Source organism: Ambystoma mexicanum, chromosome 3p, assembly GCF_040938575.1.
Source record: "Ambystoma mexicanum isolate Mex_15411 chromosome 3p, UKY_AmexF1_1, whole genome shotgun sequence".
NCBI lineage: Eukaryota > Metazoa > Chordata > Amphibia > Caudata > Ambystomatidae > Ambystoma > Ambystoma mexicanum.
The window spans coordinates 376,263,849-376,278,494 of NC_090925.1; the positions used below are offsets into that span (position 1 = coordinate 376,263,849).

Genomic DNA, 14,646 nt, shown 5'->3' on the forward strand with positions numbered 1-14,646 from the left:
ATGCAACGCATGCTTTTTTTGTACTGTTTTGTACAGTTGTGGAAAACTGTCTTACACTGCTTTGGAGGTGCACACATGAACACATAGTAGTCATTTTTGGGGTGATAATAAAGAACAAATACCCAGTTGGGGTGAGTAGTAAGTCCACTATTCCGCTTGTGTTTTGGTCCAATTATAGCTCCAGAGAGGTGCATCGGGTGGCAGTGAATAATTCCCTGCGGCACTCTAAGAGAATTTGGAGACGACGTGGAGTCGATCTCCATTGCTAGGTCCTGAAGAAGGTGGCATAAACAAGCTGGCCCACCGAAAACGCTCAATCAACCATGATAATTGATATCCTTTTTAAAGCACAGGGATACATTGCCGAGAATTGGCACATCAACAGGGGTGCTTATATTGTGGCACGTCCGATTGGTGGTTTTATTCGTTCAATTGAGGATACAAATACGAGAAAGAGGCAGAGTAAAAGTTATTAGTACCTTTCTCACTGGAATCTTTTTAGAAGATACCAGTTCTCTGTTTTAGTTGTGCTTTTAGGTGTGCAGAAGGTAATCAGCATAACTTTTTCACAAATAATGTTTAAATAATCTTCTACTGCAGACTAGGAATAGGGACCTTTCTCTCTTTGTGATCCTTATTAGATTGGTGGCGTACCAGCAGAACCTAAAGGGAGCTGGTCCAAGGGACAGGATAGTTGTTCTTGAGGGATTGTTAAGAGTTTAGAAATAGGGTTCTTTTTTAAATAAATTGATGGGTTTATCCGCCCCTTTTTTGTGATAAATGGAATATATAAAGCCCACTATTACCAGAAGCATCTTGCCACTGTATGGAAGACGCATAGAATGTGAAAGGCAAGTTAGCAGGAAAAAAAGGTCCTCAAAGCACAGCCGGAGTTAATAAAGTTTTTGATGGTGCTGATGTCTTCGAGGAATGCTGCTTCATGATCTATCGGCCAGAGTAGAAAAGCTTATGCCTCTTTTATGAGACAAATGATAATACAGCACCACAAGGAGCGGGTCCGTTACATAGAGAGACACCAGGAGCATAGGGATGGTTCTTCGATGTAAGGAATAAAGGACCATCCCCATGGAAGGATTGGTGGACTTGACGGGCTGCAGCAGTTGGATGATCTGAAGTATGGGACAAGGCACTCGGGCTGTCCTAGGTAAAGGGTGTTCCCATGATGTAGGTGAAAAAACACAAGCATTGAAAGACCGAAAAGGGGTGCCTTTAAGGACCTTCTTGGAGGAGGTTCAGATTCTTGAAACCGCTTCAATCTGAAGAACCAGAGAGAGATTCTATATAACAGATTGTTAACAGAAGCAGGGTGTGAGACCAGGAGCAGTCACAGGTGGTGGTCAGAATTAAGGGCCCCATATAATTGGACAGCCCCCCTACAATCAACTCTGTTTTGTCATTGTTATGTGTTCACCAATTCTGTACCATCCAAAATTCATTGCCACATATCATGAAATGGGTGGCAGTACTGAGATCCTGATGAAGAAGGATCTGGGTGCCATCCAAACAGAAGTAAAAAATGGAGTAAAAATGGAAGCCCAAGTCATAAATAAGATGCATCCAAAAATAAACGCCACATCTCTCCAACAACTTGTGTACAACAGCCCCAAAGAAATGCCTCCTCATACTAAGAGCAAATGAGGCTCCCCTCTGGAAACCGATACCCCAAGGGCCCTCAGCACAAACCAGCACGAAGTACCTGGTCACTTCTGAACTGCATGCATCAACAAAACCGCAAAGCTATCAAGCATTTCCTGCTGGCTCACTAATGATACTTAGCACCCCTCTTTCTCAGGTCCCAAAGCGTCAACAGACCATCAAAATAAAACCTAATAGCATAACATAAAGGCACACCCCATCCCATTATACAACGTTGTAATCAAATTGTTGTATTGCTCCCAAATATGAAGAAAACAATTGATGTGAGGGGAGATAATTGTTTTCTAAAAACCTTTCCACTGCCTTATTTGGCTGTTATATCAAAGGCTCTCAACCCCGGCCAAAACCATGTACAGCCAATAGTTCGCTTATTTTTTGTTTTGGGTCAAGCAACTGCCCATAGATCTGCAGTAAATATCTTTGAACCCCAGCAGGGCTCATTCAGGCCTTTATCTTTCTGACGTGGATAAAATAAGTAACTTTGAGTTCAGTAATAATGACACACATTTTGTGGGCCTTTAGCTATGGTTTGTGGCGACAGCCATTTAGCTGGCACTAGCTGCCAATGCAAGAAGGAAACGAGATTATGTTACTCTGTATTGCTGTAAAAGTCTATGTTGAAAAAAACAAACTATTTTTTTGTCTAAGTCTGTAACTACCGTTACTTTATAATCCATTAGGTCTTCCACCCAGGCTCTCTGATAGATATATATATATCAGCTTCAGACGCATAGGGGGCAGGGTTTTATCCTACATACACCTTTCACTATGGACAGACTTTCCTAGGCAATTGTTACCGTGCGCGAAAGACATCATTTGGAAGCAGAATACATATATTAAAATCTGATACTATATTTTCTTCAGTAAAATCACAAAGTAAGTATTAGCCGCCATGTGTTTCGCACACCTCTGCTTTCTCAAGGCTTCACATTTTAAATCATTACCAAAAGTGTCTGGAAATATTTTTGCTTTATATTGGAATGCTTAAAGTCTATTTTAAATATTAGATAGGCACAAGATAAATGGTTCTAGCTTCTTATTGGGAACGTTAAATTCAACGTAAATAAATGACAAAGCAATATGTATTATCAAGATTAGGTGGGGCCCTGGTTTTGAATATGCCAAGAGTTAATAAAGTAATTGGGCCTCATTATGAATGCGTTGGTCCAGAAACAAGGGTGCCGGTAAGCTTACCGGCACCCATGTTTCCGGACCGCCACACTCTGAGTCTGCCTGCCGGGGCTGCTGCGCCCGACAGGTCTGAACCTGCCGGGCGCACCGGGAGGCAGACTCATCACGGAAGCACTGGCACCATTAGTAACGATGCCGGTGCTTCCGTGAACCCATTCCCGTGGAGTCTGATAGGGAATGGGAACTAACATTTTCCGGCACCCATCTTCCCGGTCCCCCGGGACTTTTAATATCCTGGTGGCACCGAGAAGCTAGGTGCCACAAACAGTGTTACGAGGTCGGCGGCAACCCGCCCAACGCACCGGCGGGTTACCGCTGACCTTGTAATGAGCAGTGGAGTAACTTTGCTGAAAAGGTTGAGGGGGTATGACATCTGAAGAAAAGGTGCCCCAGCCGAATGAATGGGGACAAAATGGTGTGCCATGAAAGTGGGGGGGGGGGACAAGTCCCCCCTAAAATTACGCCCATGGTAATGAGGCCCATTGCATCCATGTTCTGGTAAAGAGGCTCGAGATCGCTAGTCAGAAGGTTTACTGCTTGGTGAGTTAGCTCTTTGAATAAATGGCATCCGTGGTCGTTCTTAGATCTAACATGTAAAGCTGGAAATGATGAACATTGCATAGAGGGGACCTTACCGGTTCAATGGTACAAACGGGGGCAATCCCTCCTTGCAATGCCCATCTTTTTTTATAATGCACCCCAAAGACTTTAGGAAGCAACTAAAACACATGTCTAACACAAGGAAGTTCAGTTACAGTCCTGCCACCATGAGGTTACATCCATTGTTGGCATATGCCTGACAAACATTTACTTAAACAGAGCAACGCACCATCACTCCCGCTGATAATTCTGTCATCCCAGGGCAGCCACTATCCGAAATTATTTCCTCGGTGTGTTCGACATCCTTTTTGAGATGTTGTCAACCAATCAGGCCCACTCACAGCTGTAACCCTTCAGCAACTGTCATCCTTTGGTGTGGTGCAGATACCTCTTGAGCATTTATTCAAAACAGCTGGACTGCTAGCATTCGTTAGTCGATTAAGAGGATGGGGCTCTACATAGCAATTCATTTCAGGTAAATCTATTATTTATTTTAAAAAATGTAGCTGGCCTGGTGAGCGCCATTACAAAGCACAAACTCGTATTTTTTCCTGCCGAAAGTGATTTAATTTAGGAACAAACGTAAACAGGAATAGAAAATAATGTTCAGCAGTGTTTCTTTAAGACATATAAAAACAAAACAAATGTTGATACATTAAATCATTTCATCAGAACTCGAACTGAAAGATTTCGAAATGAATCGTGATTCGATCAAATCGTCCCGTAATAATGTTCTGTAATGCTGAATGGTTTGGCACCATTGCACTGTGTCCCTTTGTGTCAGAGTCCTTGGCGGGGTAAAGCCAGTACATGCACAACTTCTCTTCCAAGATATGCTTCAGAGCAGTTCAAAATCTGGTACGAAGAGAGCCGTTGTTCCCTCTTGCTCAATGCCACTTGCTCGGACGCCCATTTTCTGTCCTTCCGATGGACCTCCTTTTTGCCACAGGTCGCCAATCTTCAGGCGTCAAGACATCATGTGCTCCTCACATGGATGGGAGTGTTACAGAGACGACCTCCCCTGCACCGCTTCTCCTATGCATTGATCAGGCTGCACCCACAGGAGCTCAGGAAAGGATTTCCTATGTTCCCTGATATGTGTTCAGCAGCACCAATATCAGAAGGTAAAGACATGGTTCTTCCCAGAAGAAATCGCTATGGTCTGTGGTACCTGAAGGGAGACAACACAAGGACACACCGGTTAGAACATTCTATGCATGTCCATGTTTCTATGGATGATACATTTTTTAGTAAACCAAGACTTTCATTGTACTGCTTTTCTGCTAGCTAAGGCATAATAACCCTTCACTCAAATTCCTGGTATTGGGGGACGCATGATGATTCTCTAACGTTAATAACAGTCACCGTTGATTTCATTAAGAATGGACCGCTTCTATGTGTTCAACCACCTGTAAGGGAGACGGGATATGCACATTTTAGGTCTTCTTTTTTTGTCCCTTGTTAGCCTGACATTGTAGAGCACAATGAAGCATGGAAGTAGATGGCAGCCTTTGCTGTGTTAGAACCCACCAACAGACCTTTGTGTTACCACTTGATGGGTGGTCATGGGCATAAATGCATCCCTTGTTCCAGAGAGGATTTGGATATTTTCCAATCAAGGGCTGACGGGCACCCTTGACCCGTCAGGATAGATGTCAATGACAGCATCCATTTGGTTCATACCCAATTATAAATCTGGACAAGGAGGATCTGAGCATTAGAAAGGTTATGACAAAGGAGATGGGGACTTATCCCGCTGAGAAGCGATGCCATTGGCAGTTCCCAGATTAATTGTCGATGAATAGGATTACTTCAAAGCCTTCCATCCATCAATTTCTAGTGTTGCCCTAAGTAGCAAAGTGATACCCATACATAGTTCTTGAGCTTGTTGGGCGTACAGTGCGAATCTCGACCTCCATGATGACACCCAAGTAGGCTGAATCATGTCCGGGACGCCTGTGATGCCCTTCAGTGGGGATATGACCCAACAGTTCGGGCCAGACTGCTATTTGGAAAAAAGAAATTCTGTGCAGAGGTGGGTTGAAAATAATGCATTGGAAACTGTGAGACGCAATTACTAGCCACCATTTTATAATGCAAAATTGGCTATTTACATGAGATGACGAAAACTTCCAGGAGGCAGCAAAAATGTGAAAATAACCTTAAATGGCTTGGTAAGTTTGGGAGCATATTCGGAGATGTATTGGGCTCTAGAGATGTGACTTTTGTGAACTGAACTGCAGGGTCCCATTGCAAGGGGAGTCATGATTGAAACAGTATGGGCATTCTCTGCTCAGCCCAGCCGCCACTCAAGCGCCATCACTATTACATCCCAAGATGAGCCTCAATCAAAGCCAAACAACTCTATTTTGATGGACAATTGAGAGGATCCTATGCATAGCCCACAATGGTAGGCTTCAAGTGGACCTTCCAGCGACAACCCTTAGGTGAACTTCCATGGGCTGCTTCAGAAATCTTGCAAACGGTAGCCTTGTATTTCCTGTTTTGCAGTATGGTAGCACTTTATCAGAAATCTTTACTGCAAGTACAAATTGTCCCCTGTCCCCATACCAACGCAGTTCCTTAATTTAGAAATGAGGGGCCAATCAGCAATTGTTAGTCGTTGTCCATTATCCACATTATTTCATGTGTCGCTGTTACCTTCAAGGTTACGACAACTTTTCTGAGATGAAAATGGAATATTTACTACATTTGGGGATAAGATATTCCATGCATGCAGAGGTTTTAGGACTGGATGATTCTTGGTCATCAGAAAGAGATCAAAGTAAGAACAACACACAACCTTTGTGTGTGAAATCTGACCTTGTCAAATGCTTGCTCGACGCGTGCACTTCCATTTCATTGCTTTTGTATTCATTAAGCTCCTTCCGGATTGCTGCCTAGGATTTAAAACAATAGAACAGTTAAAACAAGGCTTTTTCTGTGGGAAAGCGTGATAATGTAGTCACAGGTATATGAAGTAAAACATGTAAGACACAAGTCTGTGTTGGTGATGCAGCCTAACCAATAGGGAGTTAAGTTTCCACTAATTTCGGGTTCGGGGTGCGTTGAAACTTAGAGATCAGGGTTTTCCCAAAGCAAGAAAAAGAGGCACACTACTACCTTAAATGGCTACTAGCAGTGGCCAAACCTGCCACGAATGCTAGTAAGAGGCAACGTCCCACTGATGTTGGGCAAATGACAACTGAGACAGGCTGCGGCAAGAGAAATGAATGCCAGACCTGCCAAAATATATGCACATGGTCAACCTTGCAAGCACCTCGGCATCAATGAATTTATGCAATCGAAAATCAGCCAACGTCATGAAGGCCATACAATGTCATAGGAAAATGCAGGGGGACGGGCCAGGGGTGGACTGGCCTATAGGGAAATCTGGAGATTTCCGGGTAGGTCTTTGCACTCTGGTCCTCCTTTGTGTGGTAACCCATTTTATTTCCAAATGTTCTCATAGGAAAACGGTTGGGCTTGCTGGAAATGTGTAATATGGGGCCACTTTGAACATTATTTCCAGGGCCTCTTTTGGGCAGGGAGGAGGAGAAATGTGCTTTCCATAGCAAGCTGAGTGCACGGACGTATCCTCAGCTGTGGGAGAAAACACTCCTATCCATCCCAAGTGCTGTTGTGACATGAAAACATGGGCATCCCACCTCAAGGAGAACCACCTTAAGCGAAGAAGAGGGCGGACAAGGGGAGGAGGGGAGGGAGAGGAGGGGCTGGTAGAGCCGGGGGACAGAAACCTGTAGAGGATAATAAAGCACGGCTGCGTGTGTTTATGTGGACGGTGTGGGGAGCCAGGGGATTGGGACTCCAGAAAAGGGAGGCTAAACAGAACACAAGTGCTAGCTTTAAAAACACAGTGCAATGGAGGTGGCTGGGCTCTGAAAGTTTTCAAGATACTAAGGTCTATTAACGGCGACATATTGCAGGATGCATAATGGGAAATCTAGGGACTATGCTCACAGGGCGACCTGTATTATTCACAAGACCATTTGTGCTGTCCTAACATGTAAACTATCACAGCTCCTACAGGCTCAGAACACAGGCCTTTGCTGTTCGCTTTTGGGCTTCGGTTGCTTGTTCCGTAATGTCACTGAATAGCCTAGCATTAGCTGTGCATCGGTATTTCGGCAACACCCAACCCTTCGCAGCTTGATGTCAAACTTCTCTCTCCTGGCTCCAGTGTCCTTCTTCCAGCTGGGAGCTGAACGGCGCTGCATGCTACACATTCCTTTGCTAGAGTTTGACCTCAGGGCTTTTAAAATTTGAAGCAGCCTTCTGGCCAGCTGCTTTACTTATATAGCGCCTCTTCGATTACCTGCTCTTTACATCTACAGAAGAGACCGGAGGGATCTGCTCACATTAACGATCCATATCATTCTTTTATTTTGTTTTAAATAAATGGTACCACTGGCCATGACCAATAGGAACTCATTTTTCAAATAAGTTCCTCTTACACTCTCATAGATGCATGTAAATGTCATATTCAAAAAGTGCGGATAGGTTTTTAATTTGCTGTGTTGTCCAGATCTCACTCAGATCTGTTCTTGGGAAGACTTTTCCCAAAAGAGCTCCCAGAGACATGCCTTACAATGACATCCACCTGGGCCCCCTACCTCTGACAGTCCAACATGTAACGCTCTTCTTCGCTCTATGGTTAGGGAGGCCAAATCCGAGTCCGTGATTTAGAAGCAATTTGTATTTTCCACAAAATGACGTCTTTCATCGGAGGCCCTTCAGTAAGGGCCGAAAAGTATGGGCTTTGTAGTGCGGTTCGTCGCTTGGGCTTTTAGGATTGCATTCATATTTGTAAGCAATGATTCACAACTCAACTTTTGGCTCAATATTAACCCACCACCCCCATGCCCAGCTAATGTTTACAGCTTCTCCTCTATCAAAAGCTGCAATGCTGAAGAGTTGCGAGAGAAGCTATTGTGGGCTCTGGCTAGATAAATAACTCATAGTGGCAGCCCATCACGTGAGCAATGCTAGCGGGCCACGGACAAGTTACCCCGGTGGCTGGTTGAAGATCTCCTTCACTGGACTGAAAAGAGAAGTGATATTGTGGAGCACATTACTTTTTAGCCAGATAAGTGGGGAGATGACCAATTCCATTTTACAGCCATTTCCCCAATCGTAAAAGCAACTTCTTGCTAAAAATAGTCTCCGAAGCTACACCCTGACCACCATATTCATCACTAGTTTTCTTGCGATCTTTTGCAGAGCCAGAACTTTTCTACCGTATCTGCGGCAAGGGGGGGCCCGGGGGGAACACGAAGCGTTTCCCCGCGGGGAAGTTTTTGGCGCTGCACACGGCCAGCGAGTGGCCGTGGGGGCAGAGCGCCCCTCTGGGGTATTTAACGGGGCAGCCTTCCCTGGTAGTTAGCAAGGCCTACAGGTGCGTGTTAGTGAGATAGGAAGAGGAGGGTTGGTAGTGTTAGTATATATAAAATAAATAAATAAATATTTAATTTGGTAATAAGTGGGGGAACGTCTAGAAGGGGTGCCGTAGATAAGACACCCCCTTTTTTTGTCTTACCGGCGGGTCCCGCGTTGTCTAGGCTGCGGCGTTGGGTAGCCTTGGGGTTGGCGTCTCTAGGTCCCTGCGGGGTGCTGTGGGGGAGTTTCTGGGCAGGAGCTTCCTTCCCTCGTGGGGGCCGCGGAGTGGTGGGAGGACCCGGTGTTGGCGCCGCTTCGTTTTCGGGTCTTCTTCCCGGGGCGCTGGTGCGTGTTTCCGTGCTCGCTTGGCCGTGTGCGCGGTGACGGGCTGCTGCAAGGAGAGGGCAGTGCTGTCCTCTTAAAGGGACTGCTCCCTTTTGCAGCCCAGGAGCGTCAGGGCACTGTGGTGTGGCGGGTTGGCCACCAGGGGGCGGGTGGCAGAATAAAGAATAGGGGATGGCGTGCTCAAAAAAAAAAATATAATAAATAAAGAAAATAAAATAGAAAGAAATAGATAAAGGAAGAATAAAGGAGCAGTAGGGTAAGGGGGGGTTTTTTGGGGGCTCCTCAGCTCTAGAGGTAATTGGGGTGGGGGCCCTTTGGGGGGTCTGCGAGCAAGGTATTTAAGAGTGCTGGGGGAGGGGATTTCGCTCCAGGCCCAGGGGGCTTTGGCGAGGGTTTTTTTTTTTTTTTTTTAAAACAAAAAAAAAGAAAAACAATTTTGGGTTTCTTTTTGCTTTTCAGTTAGAGATATTAAGGTTGTAAGGTCCAGGGGTTATTTTCCCCTGGGGTATTTAACGTTTAGCTCGACTTCGTTGGGGTTTCTCCTCTATTTGGGGCCTTGTCTTTCCACGGATAGGTCCCGGCTCGGGGGCTCAGGTAGCGGGGAGCGGCAAGGGGCGTAGTGTGGTGCACCCGTAAAGGTTGGGGCAAGATGGTAGGGCAAGCTGCAAGCAGGGAGGGGTTGGTGGATGCGAGGGCGCTGAGGGAGGCCCTGGCCATAATTTGCAGGGCAACTAAGGCCCAGCTCGAGGGGGCGGTGGGGGAGGTCACGGGTGAAGGGCAGACAAGTGGGGGTAGGCCGCAGCGGAGAGCGGCAGCTGATGGGGCTCTCGCGGCAGTGGTGGCTTGCGCCCCCGCAGCGGGGAGAGGGGAGGTTTGGGAATCCAGGGGCAGGAAGATGAGGAGGGAAATAGACAGGAGGGCGTCCGGGGAAGAAGGAATTTCAGGTGAGCAGCCACGTGGGGAGGGAATGGGGGATAGCACTAAGGGAGCAGCGAGTGTGCAAAGGGAGGTGGCTCAAAGGAACCGCGGTGGGGCTATGGTGGAAGGGCAGAAGGGGGTGCAGGGGCAGCGGGGAAGAGGGGGGAAATACCTACGGAAGAGTGCGGGTGGGAGAAGGAGAGGGAGGTCCCCATCAATGGAGATGGATAGGGCGGGGTGCGGAACGGCCCCCCCGGGTAGGGTGAGTGAGGGCGGAGGGCGCTGCGCAGCCCCCGCTGGGCAAATGGAAGTAGAGGGTTTGAGAGCGGCCCCTACTCGGTCAGCGTACGGAGAGCCTAGAGGGTGCAGCACGGCCCCTAGCAAAGAACAACCCAGGGTGGAGGTCAGAGCGCCTCGCCCGCGAGAAGAGGACCAGGCAGGGGTTTCCACGGCCCCGCCGAGAAGACGTCAGAGGAGTGGCGGGGTGGACACCCTGGGCTCGCAGGAGGAGGAGCAACTCGACTGGGGCACGAGCTCGCAGCAACAATGGTATTTGATGGGTGATGAAATGGGTTTGGAGGATTATGTGGGGCAGTGGGAGGTGGATGGTTATAGGTCGGCGGGGGAAAGGGGAGAGGAGAGAAGAGGTTGGGCTTGGGATAAGGAAAGACAGGTACAGAGGGTTCGGGGGGCAAGTGGGAGGGGGAAAGGTTGGCTGGGTGAGTCTGCTGACATGTTTTGTCCCCGCAGTAGGAGCCGGATAAGGAAGGAGTTGAGGAGCATTGGTGTGAACGCAAGGCAGCAGACGGCGGGTGCAGAAAGAGGTGAGCAAGAAAGGGATTGGTCAGCTGCATGGCAGAGAGGAGTCCCGGGGGGGGGGGTCGGGAAATGAAGGGTCGGGCTTGCAAGGGCTGAGGAAAGAAGTTGGTGTGCAGGCCATTGGAGCCTTGGGGGTTGAAAAGAGCATTTGCTCAGTGGAGATTCAGACGGACAAGGTGGTAGAGCCATTGGGGCTCGAGGCGCAAGGGGGAAAAGAAAAGGAGGTTGAAATGAAAGGAAAGGAGAAAAAATTGCCATACATGGGGATAACAAAACCGTTGGGGGCGCACTTGATGGCGGCGACCAGGGAAAAGATCCTGACGGGGGAATTTGTAGACGTTTTTAAATTGCTCCATAGGGAAGTGAGAGCTAAGGAGGGGTCTAAAGAAGAGGAGAGGGAACTGGCTGCGCGACCAAGGGTACCGGTGACCATTGAGAATTGGACGTCAGCATTTATCATTTGAGCCAGTGTTTATTGTGAAAGATTTCCTGAGCGTTGTGTGGCCCTACTTAAATATATGGAAGTAATTAGGAAGGCTTTCACGAGTTTTGGGGGTTTTGCGTGGGTGAGGTATGACGAGGAATTTAGAGCGAGAATGGCGGAGGACAGTGAAGCGGTCTGGGGGGAGATAGACATGGATCTTTGGCTGCAATGGATGGCTCCAACGAGGCCTGCCCCGACACTGCACACAGCAAGTGGGCTGCCGGTGCCCTTCCGGCCCTTTCTTGGTCGCCCCGCCCAGGAAGAGGCAGGGGGAGGAGGCAGAGGGCAGTCCTCAGCGGCATGTTGGGCGTTCAACAAGGACGGCTGCACTAGGACCCTGTGCAGGTTCAGGCATGAGTGCAGCAAGTGTGGTGGAAAACACCCGCTTACACAGTGCTTCCAACAGGGAGACAGGGGGAGAGGTGCGGGCAGAGGGGTTGTGGGGAAAGGCTTTTACGCCAATTAAGGTGGGGGTTCTGAAAAATTGGTTGCAATTTTACCCGGACAGGGTTGGGGCGAAGATTTTAAATGAAAGATTCAGTCATGGTTTCAGATTGGGGTATCAGGGCCCAAGGGTGCGCCGGTGGGCTGAAAATCTGAAGTCAGCCAAAGAAAATGTTGAAGTGGTAAGGAAAAAATTGAGCAAAGAAATAGCGGCAGGAAGGATCGTGGGGCCATTTGATGACCTCCCGGGTGACCTAGTCATATCCCCGCTGGGGGTGGTGCCCAAGAAAGCTCCGGGGGAGTTTCGGTTAATACACCATTTGTCTTGGCCAGAGGGCATGTCGGTGAATGATTTCATTGCCCCGGAAGAATGTGGGGTTGTTTATGCTGGTAAGGAAAGAAGGGCGGGGGGCCTTCATGGCCAAGTGTGACATCAAAGCGGCGTTCAGGTTACTGCCGGTGCACCCGGAGGATTTTTGGTTGCTAGGTTTGCAGTTTGAGGATCGCATATACATAGACAAAGCCTTGCCAATGGGGTGCGCAATTTCCTGTGCGCTGTTTGAACGTTTCAGCTCATTCCTGCAGTGGGTTCTTTCATTTAAATCGGGTTGGGAGAGTGTGCTGCATTATTTGGACGATTTTCTGTTCATTAGCGGGGCAGATAGAGAGGGTGAGTGCAGGGGGCTGTTAAAGTTGTTCCAGGAGCTAATGGAGGAGTTGGGGGTGCCGTTAGCGGAAGACAAAACAGAAGGGCCTGCAGTGGTGTTGACATTTTTGGGAATTGAACTGGACTCAGTGGCTATGACCTCACGCTTGCCACACGACAAGGTGAGCAAACTGGTAGTGTTGCTGGAAAAGGCAGTGGGGGCCAAGAAAATGACGCTGGTTGACATGCAGAGATTGGTAGGGCATCTGAATTTTGCATGTAAAGTGGTAGCCCAGGAAGGACGTTTTGTAGGAACATGGCGAGGGCTATGGCGGGAGCAAAATGCCCACATCACCGGATTAGCGTATCGGGGTCAGTGCGGGAGGACTGCAGAATTTGGCTGCGTTTTTTGGAGAAGTTCAATGGGGTGTCAATGTGGTTGCAGGGGGACCCGGTGACATGGGAGGTACAGATATTTTTGGACGCGGCAGGAGCGGGGGGGTTTCGGAGTGTTTTGGGGGGGAAAATGGTGTGTGGAGAAATGGCCTGAACTGTGGCTGAAGGAGGGAAGGAGTATAGCATTCCTGGAGGTTTTCCCACTATTGGTGGCATTGGAGCTGTGGGGGAAGGATTTGCGGGATAGGAAAGTGAATTTTAATGTGGACAATGAATGTGTGGTCCACGTGGTAAACAGGCAGTCAGCAAAGGATCAGAGGGTGGCGAGACTCATGAGGGAGTTTGTGCTGAGATGCATGGAACTGAATGTGGTGTTTAAGGCAACACATGTGCCGGGGAAGGATAATGGCATCGCTGATGCATTATCTCGTTTTCAATGGCAGAGATTCCATGGATTGGCTCCAGAGGCGGATCAGGAGGGGCAGCAGATTCCCGAAGAGCTGTGGAAGATAGGAAGATGAGAGCGCTGGCTTTGGTGGAGGGTTCATTGGCCGGGGCATCTAAGGAGGCGTACAGGAGGGCATGGGAGATTTTTATTGGGGGGGGGCGCGTAGTTGGAAAGGAACATGGGATGCGGAAGAGAGGAGGAGGGACGATGTCGTGAATTTCCTCCTGAGGTGTATGGACAGGGGCTGGTCAAGAGCGACTATAGCGGGGAAGTTAGCAGGAATTGCTTTTTACGGGAAGTGGTTTTGGGGTTTCCAGCCGAGTGGGGGGGAAATGGCGAGTAGGATGTTGGAAGGATGGGCAAGGGAAAGTAAGAGGGACAAGGACAGGAGGAGGCCGATATCGGCGGAATTGCTGCAAAGGTTGGTTAAGGAAGTAGGGGGAATTTGCTGGTCGGTATGGGAGGGGGAGTCGTTTGCGACATGTTTTATGTGGCTATTTTTCGGGGCCTTTCGGGTTTCGGAGTTGGTGGGGGGAAAAGGGGGATCTGGGGGTCTGCAGTGGGAGGATGTGCACATTACAGAATTGGGTTTGGACATAAGGGTTAATAAGTCTAAAACGGACCAGAAGGGAAGGGGTTCCTGGGTTTTGTTGGGGCGGGGGAGTAAGGATTTATGCCCAGTGCTGGCAGGCAGGTTGTGGAAGGAGCGGTGTAGGGTGGAGACGGGCTTGGTGTTCAAGCACGAGGATGGGGCAGTGGTTTCAGCAGCACAAGTTTTGGGGGTACTGCGTAAGGCTCTGCAGGTGTTGGGAGAAAAGGGTGAGGATTTTGGGACACATTCATTCTGGATGGATGCGGCATCGGAGGGAAAGAGGTTGGGTTTCACGGAGGATAAGGTGAAAAGTTTGGGGCGGTGGAAGTCTGGGAGATACAAGGGGTACGTCAGGGATTTTCATAAGGGAAATTGTTGAAGGATGGGGGGTTTGAGTGGGGCTGACAACAATGTGGGGTTGGGGTATTGTATTGTGGTGGTAATTTTGTAATTTCTTTTTCAGATGCTGTGCGAAAGGAGGGGGAGTTGGCGCAAGTGTGGATTGTCAGCCATTCAATTGTTAAATGGGCTGGGAAAGAAGCAGAGAAAAGGGTGCTGGGCAGGCAACTGGGGTGTAGCTATAAGGATGTGATGGTAAGATGGCACGGGTTAGGGGGCCTGCGTTGGGACCAGTTGCTGCCTATGTTGGCAGGGTTGCGGGAGCGCTACGGGGCGCCGGAGGTGTTGAT

The 14,646-nt window shown here is 48.5% G+C and overlaps 1 protein-coding gene across 4 annotated transcripts in view; it reads right to left on the reverse strand.

The window, feature by feature from the left end:
- Positions 1-4,001: 4,001 nt before the first annotated feature.
- PHACTR3 (phosphatase and actin regulator 3) overlaps positions 4,002-14,646 on the reverse strand; it is a 1,074,680-nt gene continuing 1,064,035 nt past the window's right edge. For all 4 annotated transcript variants that reach the window (XM_069651038.1, XM_069651037.1, XM_069651041.1 and 1 more), the window contains 2 exons: positions 6,292-6,368; positions 4,002-4,639 (listed from right to left, as the gene is read on the reverse strand). In XM_069651038.1, the coding sequence (XP_069507139.1) occupies positions 4,624-4,639; positions 6,292-6,368 (93 nt within the window). In that variant the 3' untranslated portion in view covers positions 4,002-4,623. The remainder of the gene's footprint in view (positions 4,640-6,291; positions 6,369-14,646) is intronic.